The following is a 25,503-nucleotide window of genomic DNA, read 5'->3' as shown; positions in this document are numbered from 1 at the left end:
CGAACCATTTCATTAGATTCTGGATCTTTTTGTAACTGTTATGGAGAAGTTGGAACTGCATGGTATTTTCAACTTGACTTATCACTGGATGAAACTTAGTATGATTGGAATATACAGTTAAGGTACATGAGTCACCAATTTAATTGCAATCATTTGTTAAGATATATCATGATCAATGACTTTTTTTGAGTGAAATGCTATGTTTTGGAGGAGTTATGCAAAAGTGACAATTTTTATATCATTTGATGGTTCTCGACAGATCATGGGAATGTCTTTCATCATGTGGATTTGAGGCAAAAAATATTATGCAGTTTATATGAAAGAAGATTGTTCTGGTCTTCATATACGTAGTCAAGCGTATACAGACAGAAACGGTGCTTCAGTGCATCTCTCAACAAAGTGAGTGCAGATTGCACATTACACTCCTCCCTACCCCTTTCCTGTTGCTGTCCAGTCAGACTACAGGTAGAATACAATCAACAAAGATACATCCAGCATATTTCCTGAGTGTATAACATGCTATTTACTACATGTGGGATGTCATAGGCAATTTTAGGTAACTCAGAGTGAAGCTTAGCTTTAAGTGAATTAATTGATAATTATATACCCCTTTCCCCCTTCCTGACCCCTTCCCCCATCATTCCACCCACTATCCAAATATTTTCCAGAAAGGAGCTTACTGATGTCTACATGACCAGTGTGGTGGGTCTAGTATTGAGAATTATATTATTCATGTAGTCTTATGATAACTGGCACTTGTTTGTGATTAGAATACTAATTTCAATCTTAATGATGAATTGGACTGTACAGTGGGTTACAAGGAGTGAAATTGTGTCACATTGCTTTGTTGGGTCTTCTTTACTTTAACATAAACCATACTTTTTTTAGCCACCCATACCATTTGCCACAAATGTCAAATAATTACATGAAAGACACCTTGTAGGTTGTTATGTTATCACAATCAGGGTTCCTAGAAATGTGTAACACATGTTTTTCTCCCATGTTGAAGATTTTGAATATTGTGTTTCTTGCTGTATATGTATATTGAGACAACTGGAGATACATTTGCTTATAAAAAGAGTAATTTCAGAGTTTCCATGATAAGTATAGTTACTTAATTTTATATGCTACCTTTTCATCAAAACATTTGCTTACATTTGTTGAAAAAGGGAATTTTTTGTACTCCACAGTGGAGCAGGTAACTACTGTAGTGCCAAATATAAAAAGTCTCATGGCTGCTGTTGGAGAAAGACAGAACTTAACAGCCAAGGCCAGTAGTGATATTGGAAGGAAGATAGAAGAACTTAAACGACAGGTGGCATTGGCAAGGGATCATGTCAACAGGTAGACATACTACAGGTTTTGTTTCTTAACTGTAAAATACAAAAAGCAGGAAATTTTGTTTGCAAAAGTGAATTCTGTTATGTTTTTCTTTTGTTTCATATTATCAATAACCAATTAAGTGTAGTTACTTGGTATCAAAATTATTTTTGTGTCTTCATTTAATGTATTTTTGATAATTTACTTACAGGATAGACGTTGGTGCAACATTTCAACATGTTTCAACACTGGAACTAAAAAACCCTGAGAGTTTACCTCACCTAGGAACATCCACTCATGTTTCAATGTATTTCAACACTGCCAAACCAAATGGTTTCCTTTTTTACATGGGAAATGAACTTGGTACAAGCCGAAGAATTAGGCGAGCAAAGACAGTAAGCATTTTAATTTATTTCTTTGAAATCATTCTTCCTCCAAGATCCACAGGCTTATGTAACATTTAAGAAAGGAAAAAGAAATGTGGTACAATTGTGGTTTTACTTTTTCTTTCTTTTCTGTGTGAAGGAAAACTGCATGCTTATAAAAATACAAATTTTAAAAATGTACCAAGTATATGTAGGAAAGTCAGTGCAAATCATGTTTCACAAGCCATGAGTGGAATTTTTCAGATATAAGTGACAAATTCCTTTTAAAATTTTTATTGAGTCTCAGAAACCAGATCATTACAAAAATCTGAGTAGTTGAAATATTATATCTATAGGTGGTTACAAAGGAATATTACATTTTCTGCCACATTAAAGCTTTGATTTTGTGCTTGCGTGATTGAATTGGTGTAACATTCAACTGGCAAAGATTTGTGTCAGAATCACATTTTTAAACTGTCAGATAGTTTCATTATAATGTATACCTAATCCCTATGTGACAGTTAATAGAAAACTGGCTCGGTTAATAGAAAACTGGCTCATGCACTAAGATTTATGCACAAATTTAATTATGTATATAGACAGTTTATCCATTATGAGAATTGAGTGTCTCGATGATTTTTGCCTGTTATTGAAATTGATACTGGTAAGATATCAGTCCCAGGGATTCCAAGACTTTTGAGAATGTTTTTATTTCAATTCTGAAGTCAGATAACAAATGACAAATGAATTATTTTTTGTGTGATGTAATTGTAGATTAACAATTTCAGATTTTTTCCTTTACTTGTACTGTGAAAGCCTTTCTTCTTGCTAAACTTCAGGATTCTAGATCACAGGAAGTAACCTATATGTTTTAATGAATGTGTTGGTGAGTATCAAAATATGTGACATAATAGCCATATCTTGTGACTGTGTTGACTTAGAAGTTAATGTTTATTATACCATCAAGGGACCAAGGATATCAGTATGTGACATAAATTCCAAGTTGATATTTCTACCTTTTCTGAGAAGAAGGTATCTTAACAAATGGACAGGCAGACAGACAATCAATAACAAATGAGAAGAAATTTTGTTTTCATGTGATATGATTGTAAATTAACAATTTTCAGATTTTTCCAATTGTTTTTATGTGATACCTTGCTTCTTGCCGAATTTGATTATTCTAGGACAATGGGAAGTACCCTACAGGTTTTGATGACTGAGTTTGCAACTATCAAAATACTTGAGATAAATGGCCATTTCTTTATATTTTATTAACTAATATTTGTTATGCCGACAAGTGACCATTGACCTCAATATGCGACATACATTTCAACTTGATGTGTCTACCTGTTCCTGAGAAATGGGAATCGTCAAACAGACGGACAGGCAGACTGACAGTCTAGTAACAAATGGAATTTTTTTTCCTCGTGATATAATTACAAATTAACAATGTTCTGATTTTTTTCTTTGGTTATAGTGTGAGACCTTGCTTCTTGCCAAATATCATGATTCTAGGTCAACCAGACATACCCTATAGGTTTCAGTGGCTGAGTTTGTGAGAATCAAAGTAAAGCATGTGACATAAATGACCATATGTTTTGATTGCAGTAACTTAGGACATTCATTTTTTACACCACCAAGGGACCTTAGACCATAGTATGTGACACAATTTTCAGCTTGATATGTCTACCCATTCCTGAGAGAATGGGTTTTGAGCAGTCGAACAGACAGACAGATGGACAGTAAAGTGACACTATAAGGGTTCCATTTTTACAAGTTTAGGTACAGAACCATAAAAAAGAGCCACATTAAGCAAGCCATGTTCCACCATTACACTATCTTTCTCTTGGGGGGTACTAGTTCAGGAAGGATAAGTGGAAACGCTTCTGTATAGTGTAGAAAATAAGAAGTTTTGACTCATAATGTTGAAAAACATGAAGGAAAATCAGAGTGTAATGTCTGTTGGTCACAAGGCTATTAGAGATTGAATACAAGAGCAGAAAGCACAAAAATAGCAGAGACAACCTGTTGCATCATTTTAAAATGAATTGTTCCAGCCATTCACCTAACTTATTTTGGCGAAATCGGATAAAATCAAATTTGGATGGATAGACCAGAATTTTTTATTCAGCATTGACTTCAATATAGAAGTGTCAGAATGTGACAAGCAAGTGTCAAGAACTTTTTTCAATGTCTTAAGGTCATTAAATTTATTCTGTACGAATAAAAATGCTACTCGTAAGGAATCCTGCTTAGATAATGCTATTGTTAACTTTTTTGGTGAGATTTTTACTGTTAGTCATGCAGACAGATGTTTCTCTGCTCGTGAACCATTGCTCCTCACACTTTACTGCAAACTGTAAGGTCATATCAGTAATATAACCCACAGTGAAAATGAGGTGACTTGGGTAAGAGGTCAGAAAGATGAAGTTGGGATCTTGTTTGCTGATAGACTAAGTTATATAAAATAGGACTTTTTGTATGAAACACAGCCCGGACAAACTGATGTTGAAACTGTGTTTGACAGATTCTTTAGCAAATATATTGAAATGTGGTACACCTGTTCACCCTAAGAAAAACTTAAGTTTAAATGTAAGCCTAAAACAAAGTTAGCAAATTGGTATACTAAAGGACTTAAAACATTAGGGAACAAATGTTGTTATTGTGAAAGGCATATAAAAAGAACTGTAAGGGTGACACTAAACAAGTTGGTATAGATTATGGGAAGTATCTGAAGTATAAAATTTTTTACAAAACTAAGCTGCTTAATGAGGGAAAATTAGCATATGAAAATTTTATAGAAACTGCACCAAACAAGTGCAAAACAGCATGGCAGATTTTCACACAAGAACAGTTCCCCAACCACACTCAGGAAATATTACTTGAACCAGATCAGCTGAACGAGTTCTTTGTGACTCTAGTGAAAGAAATTGGAAACAGAATAAACTCAGGCAACACATGTGCAAGTGAACTACTTGGTAAGCAGCTGCCAGTGAAACAGTCTTTTTCAGTGGAAAATTATGATATCCACAGATGTAGTAAAAGCAGTTAAAAATTCTCCAATTATAAAACTGTGGGTAATTACTGGTTATCCAACTACATTATCAAGAAAACTATTCATTTTATCTGTGAACCTTTAGCCTATATTTTTAACAAATATCTTTCGTTCGGAGTTTTCCCTACATCATTAAAAATTTCAAAAGTTATACCAATTTTTAGAAAAGGAGACAAGAAATCTCCCCCAAAATTATTACCCAATTCAATAGTTCTTTTAATTTTCAAAATATTTGAAACTCATATATAAACAGTTAAGTGATTATTTTGAAGAAAATAATCTCCTTTCGAACAAACACTTTGGTTACTTATGAGGAAAAAATACCTCCTCAGCAGGTCTTGACATTGTAAACCAGATAATCTCTGCTTTTGAAAATATAGATAAAGCCTCACTTGTTTGTATGTGACCTAAGTAAGGCCATTGAGTGTATCCCTTATGAGATATTGATTGAGAAACTTGAATTTAAAAATAATTTCTTCATACTTAAGACACAGGAAACAATATCTTTCAGAGAGAAACAGATATTCTCTAATGAAAATGTTAGAGACAGGTATACCACAGGGATCAGTGCTTGGACATTCATAATTGTATCAATGATTTGCCACAACATGTTCCTCAATCTGTGGTCTGCCAAGAGGATGTCATAACAATTATTGCAACTCATCAAGACACATCAGCATTACAACAAATGTCACTGAAATAATTAAATGCTGCAGTAAAATGGTTCTCCTCTAAGAAATTGCTGTGTAATCCTGACAATACCCAGCATTTTCTGTTAAGACTAATAATATAAAAACTAGAACAGTTAAACTTTTAGGATTCTATATTGACTCCAGATTGAGCTGTGGAGAACATGTGAGTCACATTGCGAAAGAATATCAAGAGTAACATACCTAATGTGGAAGCTGAGAGATTTAATTATTCCTACCTATTTAAGATTGACATATTTTGGATTTTTCTGATCTCTGATCTCACATTTCTTATGGACTGCTAGTAAGGGGCCACTCCACACATATAGCTGATATATTGAAGATACAAAAAAAGCCAAGCAATGGAAAATCCAGGATGTAATGTAACAATATTATAAAAAGGAAAGTTGATACTCACCATATAGCGGAGATGCCGAGTCGCAGATAGGCACACCAAAAAGACTCTCACAATAAAGCTTTTGGCCATTAAGGCCTTCGTCAACAATAGACGATAGACACACATACACGCACAAGCACACACTCATGCAGTCGTGTATGCGAGTTGCGTTTGCGTGAGTGTATGTGTGTCTGTCATCTATTGTTGACGAAGGCCTTAATGGCCGAAAGGTTTACTTGTGAGAATCTTTTTGTTGTGCCTATCTGCTACACAGCATCTCCTCTATATGGTAAGTAGCAACTTTCATTTTCATAATATTGATACTGAAAAAGTCGTAAGAGAAATATGTAGGACTGGACCAACAGATCACTTCCAACCTCTGTTTAGAAAACTCAATATACTTCTAATTGTAAATCTGTATACATACGTCTCATCACTATACATTAAAACAAATATCAAAGAATTTCATATAAGAGGAGATATGCACCAACACAATACCAAAGGAAAAATTAAATTGGATATTCCATGACACATACTAGTAAAAACAGCCCACTCACCCACAGTCAGCTCCCTAATAATCTTCAACAAATTACCACCCTCAGTGTGGTTCATACCTTCTAAACTATTTCAAAGAAAACTGTACAGCTGGCTGGCTGAAAATCCTTTTTAAAAAGTAACAGATTTTTTTATGAAAAAATTGTGAACATATGTTAAAATTTAAAATATATGGCTAGATGCTTGTAGTTGTGTAGGTAATTCAGTATAAACACTTGTAATTGTGTATATAATCAAGTATACATATTTGTTTTATAAATGATAGAGCACAGACATAAGTTGTCCTTTTTTGCTGGTTTTATTTTGCAAATCCAGATTTCAGGCTAGTGCCTAGCCATTATCAATGCTGAAAAATACAAGAAGAACATGGTCAGGTGATACTATAAAAAATTGCAATGCATGGCATAACCTATATGGCTTATACATTAGAGTACATATCACTATTTTCTAGTTTCAACGCATGTCGGTTCTGTTTAGTTCGAGCATCAGTCACAGTTCTTTGAATAGTACTGTCCACATAGAGAGCACCATACAGCCAATCAATGTGTTCTCCACACAGCCCACCTTCATTATACAGTAGGATTCAAAGAACTGTGACTGACGCCCGAACAACAGGGAACCGACAGGCATTGAGACTAGAAAGTAGTGGTGTGTAATCTAATGTATAAGCCATATTGGTTATGCCACACTTTGTAATTTTTTATAGTATCACCTGACCATGTACTTCTTGTATTTTGTAGCACTGATAATGGCTAGGCACTAGCCGTAATCTGGATTCGCCAAATGAAACCTGCAAAAAAAGGACGGCTGATTGCCACGCTCTATCATTTATAAATCAGATCACAGTTGCTGAGTGCACCTGCATGCCTAATGGAGGGGAACCTGATAAATATTTGTGATTGAGCATGTAATAAAATATACAAAACATAAGTTAAAACCTAAAGTGCACAGTTAATGTATGTAATTATGTTAAGAACTAAACATATCAGTATTATGTGTAAGACATAAAGCCTATTCCATTATTTTAATGGTCAGCAGCAAATAAAGATTAATACATCTTTTTAGCTTAATTTCTGATGAAACAGAAAATGTATTTCACAGTCAGTTTTAAAATCCAGTTATACGAAGTTGGTGTTCTACTGGTACTTTATCATTGTGTTTCATTGTACCTACCTAAACCTAATTCTAATGTTTGGCTTTACAGGATGATTTTATCGCACTGGAAGTTGAAAATGGATATCCTGTTCTAATCGTTGACTTAGGTTCTGGCCCACAAAAAATAATCAATGAGAGATATGTGGCTGATAAGGAGTGGTATCAAGCAATCATTGAAAGGTAACATCATTTTCTAGTGATTTATCTTTTTCATAATATCAGAAAACACACAGGAAGTGAAGTTCGTCCTATGTGTGGGCCTATGCACACTACAGGAATTGCATAATGCAAATAATCGCTGCAGTATTTGTCACATTTGTCATTCTGCCCTGGAAGTTAAGTGTGTGTGTGTGTGTGTGTGTGTGTGTGTGTGTGTGTGTGTGTACCAGAGATTGTGGTAGTTCGCTCCATGCATGGGCAATTAGCAACTGCACCATGTGGCATCCACTTAAAATCCAGATTCATAACAAATACAAAATATGTGGAAATTAGTTGATAATAACTCAGAAGACTAAGATATGGACAGCAGCAATCATCTTCATTTTGCAGTCTGTTGAAGTGCTCAAAATTCGTGCAGTTGTTATTCAATATGAAAGTAAAAAACCGAGGTAACCAATATTTGTGGAACTAGAGGAGTTTGCACTTATATAATCCATCAAAATAGGTCTCACAGGCACATTAATTTAAAAGAAATAGTTTTGTTAAAAGGAAAATGCACTTGACAAAAATTGTAAATGACAAGGACTTACGTTCTTTTGAATTAAAGACCACTCACTAAAAACCAGAAGCTTTGAATCATTGATGGGCTTAACCAAAAAGAAAGAAAACTTGCTAGCTTTCAGAGAAATCATTTCTCAAGATAAAGTGGAACACACATGATTGCGCGCGCATACACACACACACACACACACACACACACACACACACACACACACACACACACACACGTACATGAATACCATCCAGCTGGCACCAAGTAGGGGCATAGGCATGTGTGTGCATGCGTGCAAGAGTATGTTTTCTGTGTCTGTTGTCTGTTTTGTTCTAGCTCAAAAAGGGGTACTTTGAAAGGTAGCAAGTTTTAAGCAAGTTTTATTTCATTTTGTGTTTATCTCTCTATGACTCAACACTTTTGATTTTTGGGGAATGATCTCCTTTAATACAAAAGTATTTACATTCTACCAGAACTTCTCACAGTAAGTATGAAGGAGGTATCAAGGTGGTAAGGTAATGACCGCGGTTCTCTCTTCTAATCATCAATACTTTTACTACACGACAAACGTACAGGTCGAAGACTAGGCCGGAACTGAGGTCCCAGAAGTATACAAAACAAATATAAACTAGAAGACATAATACACATACGATGTTCTGGCCTATCGTTCCGTGGATCGACGCCACATAGCCCCCAGTATGGAGTACGTACCCGAAGGTGGGGCGGATTGGTGAGAATTTAAGTGGATTACAGTGAGTTCCTCCACGTCTAACGGCATGGGCCGTGTGGGAGGAGGGCATGGAGCAAATCTTGGAATGCTGATACTGAAGTCTTGGAAGCGACGTCAGCAGTCGTAGTCGTCGGCCGGTGCGGGAGTGCTGGTGTGGAAGGGTGTCGTCAGCAGGGAACCTAATGATCACCTTTCCACTTGGCCTAACGTAAGCACGTAGGTTGCCACACGTAGCACTTTGAGAGATTTTGAAATGCTTCACTACACGTTGTGACACACCACCTAACGAATCACACAAATTGTCATTCGCAAGCAGCACTTATGCGGTATCACCACTAACGATGATAGATAAATCACATTATGTCATTAGGATGAACATGGGTAGAGAGCTCGTAAGTGGCGGCTGCTAACGGAGAGGTATGCTGAGCCGGTGGGGTGGGGAAACCATAGCACGCTGAGGGTGGTGTGCTGCGAGTAGAGGGGTGAGTGTCAGACGGTGAGGTCTGAGTGGACGTGGCAGGAACCTGAGGGCTGCACCAGTTAGAAGAGTGGTGCAGTGTGCTGTCGCACGAAGGTGGAACTGTTATATTAGAGCCCTGGGAGCTGGGGCCTCTGCTATGGGAGCCAGGAGACGGAAAACCGCGGAATGAGTGTGGGCTTGTTGACAGGGCCGGTGTAGGCATGAGTTTACTCTAATCATGAGCAGAGGAAGAAGGCCGGGGTGGGCCAGAGAGCGTGGTCTCTTCAGCGGTGGGTGAGGTAGGGGAAAACGCGATGCAAGCAGGCTTAACCCTGTTGAGGGAGACAGTAGTTACTGAATCCTTTTTCGGAAGTGTCGAGCACCTTGGGAACATATGTGTGCGGCAGAGTGTGGCTGGAAGGGGACGGGGGTTGAAGCTTGTTACAGTGTAACCTCACCCGTTCTACCAAGGACGGCAGTTCAGACGATTTGGCGACTGTAGTAGGAGCAACAAGTTCGCCTGGCAGTGTAAGGGACTGGCCGTAGACAAACTTGGCCATTGAGCCTTTAAGGTCTTCGTTGAAAGTGGTCCGCAAAGTAAGACGAATGGCAGGGCTTCCGTCCAAAGGAGGCCATGGCAACGTAGGGCCGTCTTAAGTGACCTATGCCAGTGTTTCACGAGGCCGTTGCTTTGGGGGTGGTATGCTGTTGAATGAATTTTCTTGATGCCGCACAGACTACATAGTTCAGAAAACAATGTAGACTCAAATTGATGGCCTTGTTTGGTCGTCAAGTAAACAGGGCAGCCAAAGCGTGAAAGCCAAGTGTCTATGAAGGATCGTGCCACTGATTCAGATGTAATATTGGGTAGCGGGGCAGCTTCCACCCAACAAGAGGTTCTGTCTACAACACACTCCTGGAAATGGAAAAAAGAACACATTGACACCGGTGTGTCAGACCCACCATACTTGCTCCGGACACTGCGAGAGGGCTGTACAAGCAATGATCACACGCACGGCACAGCGGACACACCAGGAACCGCGGTGTTGGCCGTCGAATGGCGCTAGCTGCGCAGCATTTGTGCACCGCCGCCGTCAGTGTCAGCCAGTTTGCCGTGGCATACGGAGCTCCATCGCAGTCTTTAACACTGGTAGCATGCCGCGACAGCGTGGACGTGAACCGTATGTGCAGTTGACGGACTTTGAGCGAGGGCGTATAGTGGGCATGCGGGAGGCCGGGTGGACGTACCGCCGAATTGCTCAACACGTGGGGCATGAGGTCTCCACAGTACATTGATGTTGTCGCCAGTGGTTGGCGGAAGGTGCACGTGCCCGTCGACCTGGGACCGGACCGCAGCGACGCACGGATGCACGCCAAGACCGTAGGATCCTACGCAGTGCCGTAGGGGACCGCACCGCCACTTCCCAGCAAATTAGGGACACTGTTGCTCCTGGGGTATCGGCGAGGACCATTCGCAACCGTCTCCATGAAGCTGGGCTACAGTCCCGCACACCGTTAGGCCGTCTTCCGCTCACGCCCCAACATCGTGCAGCCCGCCTCCAGTGGTGTCGTGACAGGCGTGAATGGGGGGACGAATGGAGATGTGTCGTCTTCAGCGATGAGAGTCGCTTCTGCCTTGGTGCCAATGATGGTCGTATGCGTGTTTGGTGCCGTGCAGGTGAGCGCCACAATCAGGACTGCATACGACCGAGGCACACAGGGCCAACACCCGGCATCATGGTGTGGGGAGCGATCTCCTACACTGGCCGTACACCACTGCTGATCGTCGAGGGGACACTGAATAGTGCACGGTACATCCAAACCGTCACCGAACCCATCGTTCTGCCATTCCTAGACCGGCAAGGGAACTTGCTGTTCCAACAGGACAATGCATATCCGCATGTATCTCGTGCCACCCAACGTGCTCTAGAAGGTGTAAGTCAACTACCCTGGCCAGCAAGATCTCCGGATCTGTCCCCCATTGAGCATGTTTGGGACTGGATGAAGCGTCGTCTCACGCGGTCTGCACGTCCAGCACGAACGCTGGTCCAACTGAGGCGCCAGGTGGAAATGGCATGGCAAGCCGTTCCACAGGACTACATCCAGCATCTCTACGATCGTCTCCATGGGAGAATAGCAGCCTGCATTGCTGCGAAAGGTGGATATACACTGTACTAGTGCCGACATTGTGCATGCTCTGTTGCCTGTGTCTATGTGCCTGTGGTTCTGTCTGTGTGATCATGTGATGTATCTGACCCCAGGAATGTGTCAATAAAGTTTCCCCTTCCTGGGACAATGAATTCACGGTGTTCTTATTTCAATTTCCAGAAGTGTAGATAGCACGTATCTGTAACCCTCAGAGGGGGTGAGGGGGCCCACCAAGTCGATGTGAACGTATTGGAAGCGACTGGAAGGAGTGGTGAAGCTGCCTAGTGAGGGTGATGTGTGCCGCGAAACTTTATTTTGTTGGCACGGAATGCAGACACGGCCCCAGGCTTGGCAGTCGCGACGCATGTCGCGCCAGATGAAGCGCTCTGAAATAAGTCTGGTAGAGGCTGTCACACCTGACTGAGTTAGGTTGTGTAATTTGTTGAACACTTGTCTCTGTAGAGGTTTGAGTAAGAAGGGACGCAGCATGCCAGTTGATTCATCACACCAAACCTCGCCTATGACACTGGGAAAGGTGGATCGCACAGGTTTGAGTGATGAGCTGTGATCGGAAATAAGGTTCATAGTGTCGGTGTTGGCAGACTGCAGCTGAGGCAAGTTATAGAGGTCTTATCAGAGTTGTGAGAGCACCAACATGAGACAAAAAATCTGTGACCACATTATCTGCACCCTTGATGTATCATATATCAGAGGTAAATTGCAATATGAAGTCCAAATGATGGAAGTGTCTAGGTGGAGGGTCAGTCGGGGGGGTCTTTACAGCAGCAACCAAAGGTTTGTGGTTGGTTAAAATGTAGAGGTCCCTATCCTCAACCTCAGCGTGAAAGTATTTCACAGCTTCTTAAACTGCCAAGAGCTCCCTATCAAAGGCTGAGTACTTTTTTTGAGCGCCGTTGAGATTCTTAGAAAATAACTGCAAAGGAGAGGTAGTATCTCCGACGGTTTGGCTGAAGACAGCACCTGCTGTGGTATCACTGGCATCCGCGGTAATAAAAAATGTAGCATCTGGATGTGGTTGGGCAACAGTTACTGCGTTTGCTAGTAGGTGCTTCAGTTTGTCAAAAGCTTGTTCCATGGCAGGGGTCCAGGGGACCGGGTGGATACCGGTCGTATTTTTGCCAGCAAGGGTATCTGTTAGGGGAGCCTGAACCTTGGCTGCGGCAGGCAGTGCTGCCTATAATAGTTAACTGTTCCAATGAACTGTGCAGCTCCTTAAACGAGTGAGGGTGTGGCAAATCCAAAACAGGTTTGATTTTATCCTCGGGAGGAGTGAGACCCTTAACTGACACGATGTAGCCTAAAAATCTTACCGAAGTATGGTGCATCTGGAGCTTCTTATTATTCAGTTCAACACTGGCAGCGGTAAGAGTGTCTTTATAAATGTGCAAATGTTCCTTGTTCTTTTGCAAAGTAGGACTGAAAATAAGAATGTTGTCCAAGTAAACGAAACAAAAATCCAGATGAAACAACACCTTGTTTATGAATCTCTGCCAAGTTTGTGCAGCGTTGCAGAGGCCAAAGGGCATGAACCAATACTGGAAAAGGCCGAAAGGTGTTGTAACAGCTGTCTTTTCAATCTCCTCTGGTGCCATCGGAATTTGATAATAGGCCCTCCTACAGTCCACTACCGAGAAATATTTGGCACCTGCAAGAGCATGGTTAAAATCCACGGCGTTAGGAACTGGGTACTTGTCTAGGATAGTACGAGAGTTCAACTTAGTATAGTCGCCAACCATATGCCAGGTGCCATCGCTTTTTGTGACAAAGTGGATAGGCGAGGCCCAGAATCTGGCAGATGGTTCGATGATGCCAGCTGTTAAGAGATCGTTTATTTGTTCACAAGCCACTTTCATGAGTTCTGGCTTGAGATGGCATGGTCGGCAAGAGATAGGTGGTCCGTCTTGCAAGCAAAGTTTGTCGGCGGTGCCGTCTGTAACCACAGAAATGCACGATGCGGTACACGAGGCGACTGTCTGTGGTATAGTGTGCGTGGCGGCCGCTAGGCTGGGTTGTGGCGCGGATGGCAAAAATTTGCATAAGTGCCAACTGCTGGGTGACTGGGAGTGACAAAGAAGTGAGCTATGCGAAACAAGGCTGGTACACTGTTTATTAGTAACTGAAGGTGCTGCTCTCGAGCTTGGTGACAGTAGCAGGCACGAATGAATGGCTGATGGCAGTAAATCAAAAACATTAACCTGCGCCTGGGAAGTTAGCTGCCCAAGCGAAGAGGGGGATGAATGTGCGCTCGAATTAGTACAGTTAGAGCTGGCGGTACACGGACACTATACAGTTTATGCGGCACACGGTTACAAATGCATTCAGGCACGAGAACACTGTATTGGCACCAACTAACCTTGTGTGTTGCCGAGGTGTCGTCTGCTGCAAGCTGCTGCCGTGCTGAAGATAACTCGTTACTTAAGTCGTTGAGGTGACGGCATAGCTCAAGTTGTTCCAAGTGCAGGAGTATAGACTCGACACGCTCCGTGAGCCACTTATTTGTCCATGACAAGAGCTCAGAGGAGGGGTTATTACACTTCCTAGGCAGGTGGACCTGTTTAGCAGTACTATTGACACTTGACGAAGCACACGGGATGTGTTCCTGTGTAGGGTGGTAGAACACTGTATTCTTGATGAGGTCAGGCCACAGTTTGTGGTGTCGTAGAAAGTCGATGCCCAAAATGGGATTGTTGATGTCAACCACCAGAGAGGACCACTTCAGGTTGCACTCAGGTGAGAGGGACACTGCATATGAAGTAGAACCGAAGCACGACAAACTAGACGAGTTTACAGCTGTAGTACAGTTTTGTGTAGTCAGATCTTTTTGGTAGCAACACGAGATGGAAGTAGGGAAACATCTGCGTCCGTGCCGATGAGTAAGTTTGTGCCAGAGTTCAAGTCACGGATGTAGACTCGTTCATTCAAAGCATTAGTGTTGGACGCAGAATGGAGCGTGGGACGGCACCTGTTCTTTATATCGCAGGAGGTGGCGCCAACCTGCGGTTGAAGTTTGGATAGGAGCACGGCGGTTTACAATTGTGTGCTTGTTCCCCGAATTTTACATGGAAGAAATAGTATTTATGGGTGGACGTCTGCTCCTGTGAGTGGTCAGATGGCAGCGGCCCAGAATCTTCCGCGGAGTCAGATGTGCTGTTGTGCGGATGTGAAGGTGCCGGTAGTGCAGCAAGCTTGACAGACTTAGGTTAGTGGGGCGTCCACGTTGGGGCCCTGGTTGTGGTTCGAAACTGGCATAGCTGCTGGACTGCTGGGCACGGCATTCATGTAGTAGAGCGGAGTAAGCTCGGTCAGAGGTGCGCAAGCATTCACTATTTGGTCTATCTTTGTAGGCGAAGATGGCCGTTTGGACAGGCCGAGGCAGCTTTTCCGTCCAAATCTCAGTGAGCATGGCGTCTGGCATGTCGCATTCACTGATGAGAATTCGAAGGCATTGCCACAGCTGGGACGGAGATCTGTCACCGAGTCATTCTTCATAGACGAGCTGTTGAACATTTTCTCTTCTTGTCTTGGAGATATGTTCCAGTATTACTTGTTTAGCCATAGCGTACTTCTCGTTCAGAGGAGGTGACTTAACCAGGTCATATATTAAGTCGACACAGTCGTGGAGGTGGTTCATGAGGCATGCGAAATGGGCGTAGTGCACAGACACTGAAAGTTTGCTCGACCAGGTTGAACCAGAATTCTGGGTGGGCAGGTTGGAATGGCAGAAGTATTGGTAGATTCAACGAACAGGCGGTCGAAGAATGTGGGCAGCCACTCGCGGATACAGGAGTAGGAAAGTCAGAATTAACTCTGTGTCATGAGGGCAGTAGAGAGGAAGCAGACGTGCTGGCTGTGTTCATAGTAGCTGGAGGGGAAACAACATCTGTTAGCAGGAAACCCGGCATGGAGCGAAATGGGACCAGTTGTTGTGGCGGGAGGTCAAAGTGGTCACAGTGGTTGCTCGACAGGTTATTATGCAATTGGTCCTCCGCATCTGCAGTGAAATTGTCCATCACAGAGTCACTGATGAGCTTGGTGGAACCTGAGGCGCTCAAATTACTGCACTGATGAACACTCAGAGTAACAGGCTGGCGAATGTCATTCACGTAGTGTGCAACCGGCACAGAGTGATACACACATGGAGCTTGCACATTCAAAAAGGTGTCCTATTGTGGCACGTTATGAAAACTATGCTCCTGACTATTTACAGTACTTGCATTAAAGTTCGGTATCAGTGTGTAGTGGTTTCTGGTACTGCTGTGTGGCGAAAACTGAAGCACTTCGGGGCTAACAAAGCTGGAGTCAGAGACCGCTGGTGTCATGTTCAAAACCACTGCACCTGACAAGGTCCCTGGGTTCTCGAGGCTATAGGACTGCGGAAATTCACGTTGGGCACCAACTACAGCTGGCGTGCTTGAATTTAGTTGCTGTTGCTGGTGAAAACCGGGCGGCGGCGGAGGCGTGTTGTAGAAGGCCATTGTGTAGCGGACAAAGGTCCATACGGAACGCGGAAGCCGGTGCAGTAGTCACTTTGTTCTCGGTTCAATGGATTATTCGAACTTTGGGGTCACCACTGAAGGAGATATCAAGGTGGTAAGGTAATGACCACAGTTCTCTCTTCTAATCATCAATACTTTTATTATGTGACAAACGTACAGGTCGGAGACTAGGCCGGAACTGAGGTCCTGGAAATATACAAAACAAAGATCAACTCAAAAACATAACACACATATGATGTTCTGGCCTACCGATCTGTGGATCGATGCCACAAGTACTTACTTTCAGTAGACAGGTTTTTTAGTACTGCTCATATCCACTTATAGAAGTACACAAAATTATACTAGCTTCTGGCACAGCTGGTTACTTCCTTGGGGAGAAAGAAAAAAATAACTTGGGAAAGGTTAAACTAGAAGAGTAAGTCACTCAGAGTGCAGGCTGAGAGAAACTCAATGGTTATGAGGATGAGGCCTCCACCTGTCATCACTACACTCGGGTCCCTCTCAACCTGGAATCTGAGTGAGACTTATCCTCCTTTTTTAACCTACCCTCTTTCTTTTCTAAAGAAGGAACTTAATAGTCCAAAAAGCTAGAATAATTTTGTGTACTTCTACACAGTATCCCTGAAATGTTACAAGAAACTTCCAGGGGTTATAGAGGAACAAATTGAGGTTAGGAACATAGGTGCTGGTGCCTGCCACTAGACTATCCCTTTGGCAGCAAAATTGGCTTTGTACACTGATGGACTGTTGGCAGAATGTATCACAATTTTCTTTGTCATGCAGTGATCATGACTGATTGCCAAAATCACCAGTGGAAAGAGGAAGGTAGCTGCTGCATATAGAAAGGCCATGTCTTCTATGAATAGGATGCTCTGTTGCCTTGGTGGGTGATGGTTTTGGACACAGGTTTCCATCTGCTGTTTATTTTTCTCCTGCAGATCTATAAAGTCTCCAATGTTGTTTAGTATACAGGAGAAAAATAAACTGTAGATGGAAACCCTTGTCTGAAACCATCATCCACCAAGGCAACAGTGCATTGCATTCCTACGAGACAGGGCATGTCTACGCAGCAGCTAGCTCCATCTTCTCCACTGGCAATTGTGACAACCAGTCACAATCACTGAATAACAAACAGCATTGCAAGATGTTTTGCCTACTGTCCGTCATTGTACAAAGTCAAGTTTGCTGCTGAAGGGGTAGTCTTGTAGCAGGTGCTAGTGCATGTATTTTTGAAATGGCAGCATCACTGGATGATGTTTCCGGACGTGGGTTTTTATCCCCTATTTGTTCCTTGAGACACCCTCTACAACCCATGGAAGATTGTCACAACATTTCTGGAACACCCTGTGTAAGTGTCTAACAGTAGTACTAAAAATATTTCTTACTGATTGTAGGTACCAGTTCTATCTCACAATTATAGAAAAAAAAATAACTCTTTCATAAATACCCAAAAATTAAAGTACATGAGTTGTAGGTAAAACTGTCATTAACCCAAAGGTTAGTTTTGACATTACAGTACTTTACTAGACATGGTCGACATGGACCTGATGGGGTTGGTATGCACTCGCTTTCCTGTAACCTTTGAATGGACTTCCCTAGTCAACTATATGGAGACCCCAGTGTTACATGCTCTCAGAACCATAGTGCAATTTTGTCTTTTTACGTTAACAAAATCATTTCCAGACACAAAAGATGTAATGTGTGTCAGAAAATATCCCTACAACTGGCCAAGGATTAAGGTTGTGCAATGTTGGCAAATTGTCGATGCTGATTTCAATTTTATTATTGATGTCGAAATGATGATAGTTGATAATAATCGAGCCCCAGGACATCAATGTTAAATGATGAATATGCAGATTGGTGTAAAAAGTAACATACTAATACATATAATATATTTATTAATTATTATCTACTGCAATACTTAACATTACATATACCACGAATGTTTCTCAGTGGACTGTAATACTTGTTTGTTATCTGTTTATGGTTCCACTAATGATCCAGGCATAAACAGATTATTACTGTTCATCCACATTTAACATAATGTGGAACTGTCCTTCATTTGTGTAGTGCATTTTGCTACACTGTAAGTATTAAAAAATAAGAAATAAAGTATCAACACCCTCTGACATCACTTGTTGGCAAGTATGAAGTTCATACTCTGCTGTATCATTTCATAATCATCATTAATGTTGCACTGTCCACAGGAAAATGAAAGGGAATTGAAAATGTTTATTATTCATAGCAGTTATCTTTCAAAGTAACAAATGAGAAAATAGTAAAATTATTCGAGAACTGACATAACACAAACATCTGGAAAATCCTAATTGTGGGTCTGATGGCTTCCGTTAAATAAGTACTTACATTATGTAGATCAAATGAAATCTTAATGCATCAAAACCAGAAAATGTTATTACATAATTCAAAGAATTATTTTATCCATTACCCCACCCTCTTCCCCCATGACCACATTTGACAAGAAAGTGCTACACTAATACATATAATATATTTATTAATTATTAACTACTGTGTTGGAATTCGAGACATGGTCAAAAGTGATTTATTTAAATCGCTAAAAGATTATTTACAGTGGTAACAAGTAGCCTGGTTTTTTGCAAATATTGATGGTCAATATTTTGTCTTTAACATTGACATTATGAAGTTTCAAAGACTTGTCTATATTGAAACATCAATTTTTAAACACCCAACATCCCTACCAAAGACTGAACCCTAGACAACTGAATTGGTAGTCTGATGCAAAAGATACAGGGGAAAAACAGTTCTGCAGATACTATACTGCTCATATTTTCTATTGTAAATATTTGTCATATATTTATTTATCAGCTGGTGATGATGAAATATCGAATCATGTAACAAAACAAGTAAGTGAACAAATAATCTCACCATTGCTGGACATAGCAAACAGCTCTCTCAGAGATGGAATTTTTCCCGAAAACTGAAGGTAATCACTGTACAAGAAAGGGGATAAGGATGACCCCAACAACTACAGCCCAGTTTCACTGGTATCAGGTTTCTCAAAAATCCTGGAAACGCTTATGTTGTTGCTCTTGTTGTGGTCTTCAGTCCTGAGACTGGTTTGATGCAGCTCTCCATGCTACTCTATCCTGTGCAAGCTTTTTCATCTCCCATTACCTACTGCAACCCACATCCTTCTGAATCTACTTAGTGTATTCCTCTCTTGATCTCCCTCTACGACTTTTACCCTCCACGCTGCCCTCCAATACTAAACTGGTGATCCCTTGATGCCTCAAAACATGTCCTACCAACCGATCCCTTCTTCTAATCAAGTTGTGCCACAAACTTCTCTTCTCCCCAATCCTATTCAATACCTCCTCATTAGTTATGTGATCTACCCATCTAATTTTCAGCATTCTTCTGTAGCACCACATTTTGAAAGCTTCTGTTCTCTTCTTGTCCAAACTATTTATCATCCTTGTTTCACTTCCATACATGGCTACACTCCATACAAATACTTTCAGAGACGACTTCCTGACACTTAAATCTATACTCGATGTTAACAAATTTCTCTTCTTCAGAAAAACTTTCCTTGCCATTGCCAGTCTACATTTTATATCCTCTCTACTTTGGCCATCATCAGTTATTTTGCTCCCCAAATAGCAAAACTCCTTTACTACTTTAAGTTTCTCATTTCCTAATCTAATTCCCTCAGCATCACTCGACTTAATTCGACTACATTCCATTATCCTCATTTTGGTTTTGTTGATGTTCATCTTATATCCTCCTTTCAAGACACTATCCATCCGTTCAACTCCCTTCCAAGTCCTTTGGTGTCTCTGACAGAATTACAATGTCATCGGCGAACCTCAAAGTTTTTATTTCTTCTCCATGTATTTTAATGCCTACTGTGAATTTTTGTTTTGTTTCCTTCACTGCTTGCTCAATATACAGATTGAATAACATCAGGGAGAGGCTACAACACTGCCCCACTCCCTTCCCGACCACTACTTCCCTTTCGTGTCCCTCGACTCTTATAACTGCCATCTGGTTTCTGTACAAATTGTAAATAGCCTTCCGCTCCCTGAATTTTACCCCTGCCACCTATAGAATTTGAAAAAGAGTAGTCCAGTCTACAAATGCTAGAAGCATAGGTTTGCCTTTCCTTAATCTAGCTTCTAAGATAAGTCGTAGGGTCAGTATTGCCTCACGTGTTCCAATATTTCTATGGAATCCAAACTGATCTTCCTCGAGGTCGGTTTCTACTAGCTTTTCCATTCGTCTGTAAAGAATTTGCGTTAGTATTTTGCAGCTGTGACTAATTAAGCTGATAGTTCGGTATTTTTCACATCTGTCAACACCTGCTTTCTTTGGAATTGGAATGATTATATTCTTTTTGAAGTCTGAAGGTATTTCACCTGTCTCATACATCTTGCTCACCAGATGGTAGAGTTTTGTCAGGACTGGCTCTCCCAAGGCTGTCAGTAGTTCTAATGGAATGTTGTCTACTCCTGGGGCCTTGTTTCGACTCAGGTCTTTCAGTGCTCTGTCAAATTCTTCATGCAGTATCGTATCTCCCATTTCATCTTCATCTACATTCTCTTCCATTTCCATAATATTGTCCTCAAGTACATCGCCCTTGTATAGACCCTCTATATACTCCTTCCACCTTTCTGCTTTCCCTTCCTTGCTTAGAACTGGGTTTCCATCTGAGCTCTTGATATTCATACAAGTGGTTCTCTTTTCTCCAAAGGTCTCTTTAATTTTCCTGTAGGCAGTATCTATCTTACCCCTAGTGAGATAAGCCTCTACATCCTTACATTTGTCCTCTAACCATCCCTGCTTAGCCATTTTGCACTTCCTGTTGATCTCATTTTTGAGACGTTTGTATTCCTTTTTGCCTGCTTTATTTACTGCATTTTTATATTTTTTCCTTTCATCAATTAAATTCAATATTTCTTCTGTTACCCAAGGGTTTCTATTAGCCCTCGTCTTTTTACCTACTTGATCCTCTGCTGCCTTCACTACTTCATCCCTCAAAGCTACCCATTCTTCTTCTACTGTATTTCTTTCCCCCATTCCTGTCAATTGTTCCCTTATGCTCTCCCTGAAACTCTGTACAACCTCTGGTTTAGTCAGTTTATCCAGATCCCATTTCCTTAAATTCCCACCTTTTTGCAGTTTCTTCAGTTTTAATCTACAGTTCATAACCAATAGATTGTGATCAGAGTCCACATCTGCCCCTGGAAATGTCTTACAATTTAAAACCTTGTTCCTAAATCTCCGTCTTGCCATTATATAATCTATCTGAAACCTGTTAGTATTTCCAAGCTTCTTCCATGCATACAACCTTCTTTTATAATTCTTGAACCAAGTGTTAGCTATGATTAAGTTACGCTCTGTGCAAAATTCTACCAGGCAGCTTCCTCTTTCATTTCTTACCCCCAATCCATATTCACCTAATACATTTCCTTCTGTCCCTTTTCCTCCTACTGAGTTCTAATCACCCATGACTATTAAATTTTCGTCTCCCTTCACTATCTGAATAATTTCTTTTATTTCATCATCTGCAGAGCTAGTTCGCATATAAACATGTACTACTGTAGTAGGCATGGGCTTCATGTCTATCTTGGCCACAATAATGCATTCACTATTTGTTTATAGTAGCTTACTCGCACTCCTATTTTTTTTATTCATTATTAAAACTACTCCTGCATTACCCCTATTTGATTTTGTACTTATAACCCTGTATTCGCCTGACCAGAAGTCTTGTTCCTCCTGCCACCGAACTTCACTAATTCCCACTATATCTAACTTTAACCTATCCATTTCCCTTTTTAAATTTTCTAACCTACCTGCCTGATTAAGGGATCTGACATTTCACGCTCCGATCCATTGAATGCCAGTTTTCTTTCTCCTGATAACGACGTCCTCTTGAGTAGTCCCCACCCGGAGATCCGAATGGAATATTTTACCCAAGAGGACACCATCATCATTTAACCATACAGTAAAGCTACATGCCCTCGGGAAAAATTACTGCTGTAGTTTCCCCTTGCTTTCAGCCATTCCCAGTACCAGCACAGCAAGGCTGTTTTGGTTAGTTTTACAAGGCAAGATAAGTCAATCATCCAGACTGTTGCCCCTGCAGCTACTGAAAAGGCTGCTGCCCCTCTTCGGGAACCACACGTTTGTCTGGCCTCTCAAAAGGTACCCCTCCGTTGTGGTTGCACCTACGGTACGGCTATCTGTATCGCTGAGGCATGCAAGCCTCCCCACCAATGGCAAGGTCCATGGTTCTTATGTATAAGAGATTAATTGATTATCTGGACAAATACAAAATTCTCATACTATCACAGCATGCTTTCAGAAAGGTGGATCTACAGAATCAGCAATTGCCAATCTGACAGAATATATTATATAGTCCTTAGATGAAAAACAAGTTGTATCTGCAATGTTTCTGGACCTCTCCAAAGCATTCAACACTACTGACCATGAAATACTGATAAGAAAATTAGAAAACTATCGTATTTGACGGGAAGCAGTGAAGTGGATAGAATCATACCTATGCAAGAGGAAGCAATATGTATCAAAAGGGGATGTATATCTAGTCAGAAGCCAAAACCATCAAGTATGGAGTGCCGCAGGGATCGGTAATGGGGCCTTTGCTGTTTAATCTGTTTGTTAACGACATAGATGTTGAAGAGAAAGAGAAGAAAATAACGCATGTAGATGATAAAACAATCCTGAACAATGACCAAACTGTGGCACAGCTTGAGAGAAGAGCATACATATCTGCAAATATCACAACTCAATGGCTTCTGGAAAATGGACTTGTTATAAACCTTAAAAAGACTATGTATGCAGTGTTCAGAAATAAAGAGAAGGCTGTGCACATGGGTTTAGAGGTGGGTAAACAAGACTAGAAGAAGTAGAATCCATTAGATTTGTGGGTGTTACTGTGTATAACAAGCTGAAATGGAAACAACATTTTAATTCTGTGTGTAAGAAACTCAGCTCCATTATATTTATAATGAGCAGCTAGCACAGTATGCAGATAAACAGCTTCTGTGTACAGTATACCATGGGCTTTTCGAACCATACCTGCAGTATGGAGTGGTGATGCAACACTTCACTGGCTGATGATGCTAGAAAAAGGACCCCAGTTCTCAGGTATCAAATTACTAAGGGGTGACATTTACCTGCTTTATAATCTTGTTGCTCATCCTTGGTGTCGGCGTACTGCGTTGCTATACTGGCTGAAAAATAGAGGGGTGGAAGTTTGACACTGACTACGTAAATGATGTAGCTGACAGTTGTACAGATGCATTTCACTGTTCTTTACTTTCACTGTATGTGATGTTCACCTGCTTTATTTCATTGTTGATTGCACTTGGTGTCGGTGTACTGTGTTGCTATACTGGCTGAAAAATGGTGGGGGAAGGGGGGAGGAAAGTTCAACCCTGACTACTTTAAATGATGTAGCCGACGGGTGCACATTTGCATTTCGCAGTTCTATACTTTCACTGCTCACAACCCTCCAATAATACACCGTTATATAACCAGTGCAGTATTGCTTAACTTTTGATAAGCCTCATTAACAGGTTGCAGGCACATATCCACATACTGTTACAATAGTTCACTGTTGAACGTCTACGAGCATTAAAAACCTAACCACACGTTTCACAGTCTTTCAAATAAATTGAACAGGTGCTGTCAATGCTTTAACAAATGGCCTATTGGTGTGAAACATATTTCATGGTTAAGTTGTTGTTCTAACCAACACAGGTTTCTTGTCTGAAATTAGGCCGGGGGCTGACTGTCTTGGGACCCAAAACCAGGCCCTTATATATCCTCACAACAGTAGGCACTGAAACTATACACTGTTCGATGCTTAATTTACAGAAATTATAATTAAATTACTCGTTAAATTAACTGAATACATTGAAAAATTGCATCTTTTTAACAGTTTCTTTTACTGCAAGAGTTCGGCCAAATTATTTGTTAAAATGATGAAATTAACAGACATCGATACGCAAACAGTACTTTTGACAAAACTATTGATTACTTTGGAATTAATCAAGAGCTGGCTTTGCTAACATGTTTTCAAATAGAGCCAAATACGTAGGTTGGAACTTAAATAGTGGTAACACTGCTGTGGAGACACTATACAATGGAATCTGCTATTGTCACTGATAGCACATATTGTTGACATATCTACCTTACCTCCGAGTAAATGGACTCGCCTGTCTCACGTTACTGGCATGGACACAATCGAGGGAAACAGTCACTTTTGAGTGAGAAGTCCAACATAATGGTGTCACTATGTTTTTGAAACAGGTACAAAGGAGTTGTATCAAGATTAAATGTGCCAGAGGTTGTACAGCACAACAGTGTCATCAAGGTCTTCAGGTATATGGGGAATCGGCATTGCCGCGCAGAACTGTGGCACCTTGGGTAAAAGCCTTCAACGAAGGTTGGCAAACTGTGGCAGACATGCATTCAGCAGATCATCCTAGCATGAAGAGGAAGTGCATGCTGTTCTTGCATTAGTGGACAGTGATCGACGCCATACAATTTGTGAGCTCTCCCACGAAACTGGATTAGTGCATACTGAAGGAACGCCTGGGGAAACGAAAAATTGCGTCACGATGGGTTCTGCATGACTTGGCCGAAATGCAGAAATGGATGCGTTACGACGCTGCTCATATGCACTTAGAGTGCTATGAGTGCGAAGGAGAGGCTGTACCATAACATTGGATGAGACGTGCCACATCATACAAGCCAAAACTGAAATGCTAATCCAATGAATGGTGTCATTATGGGTCACCACGAAGTCGAAAGTAACCCCAGTATGATGAAAGTTATGCCAATTCTCATGTACAATTGTGATGGTGTTATCCTAACGCATTACATTCCTCCATGGCAGACTGTCAGTGCACAGCATTACTGTTCATTTTCAGAGCATCACATGCAACCAGCTCTGCGAAAGAAGCGGTGACTCTTTCTGCGCAACCCATCCATCATTTTGCATGACAATATTCGGGCACAAACAGCACAAGCTGTGGCTGCTCTGTTTGGTTGATGGGACTGGGAAGTACGGTACCATCCAAAGTACTCCCCGGACTTAAGTTCTTGTGACTTTGATTTGATTCCAAAGATGAAGGAACCACTTTGTGGGATTTGCTTCAGAATTGTTCCAGAGATTCAACAAGCAGTAGACCACTCCATTCACACCATCAACAGAACAGGCTCTGCTAATGGTATGCTATGCCTTCCACATTGCTGGCAACAGGTTCTACTTTGGAATACAGTAACAGGAGCAAACATGTAACTTTTTGTATTGGTTGTGAAGAAATAGTTGCCACTGTTTAAGTTCCAACACTTGTAGATCCTTTAAGAATACTATTAGTTGTTCCTCCAAATG

The 25,503-nt window shown here is 41.1% G+C and overlaps 1 protein-coding gene across 1 annotated transcript in view; it reads left to right on the top strand.

Moving 5' to 3' along the window:
- LOC124796447 (laminin subunit alpha) overlaps positions 1 to 25,503 on the top strand; it is a 380,942-nt gene that overhangs the window by 298,854 nt on the left and 56,585 nt on the right. The window contains exons 42-44 of the mRNA XM_047260652.1: positions 1,191 to 1,344; positions 1,532 to 1,715; positions 7,586 to 7,716. Coding sequence (XP_047116608.1) covers positions 1,191 to 1,344; positions 1,532 to 1,715; positions 7,586 to 7,716 — 469 coding nt within the window. The remainder of the gene's footprint in view (positions 1 to 1,190; positions 1,345 to 1,531; positions 1,716 to 7,585; positions 7,717 to 25,503) is intronic.

Source organism: Schistocerca piceifrons, chromosome 4 (genome assembly GCF_021461385.2).
Source record: "Schistocerca piceifrons isolate TAMUIC-IGC-003096 chromosome 4, iqSchPice1.1, whole genome shotgun sequence".
Lineage (NCBI taxonomy): Eukaryota > Metazoa > Arthropoda > Insecta > Orthoptera > Acrididae > Schistocerca > Schistocerca piceifrons.
Note: the sequence above shows the minus strand (reverse complement) of the source record. Positions and strands in the feature narration are given on the sequence as shown.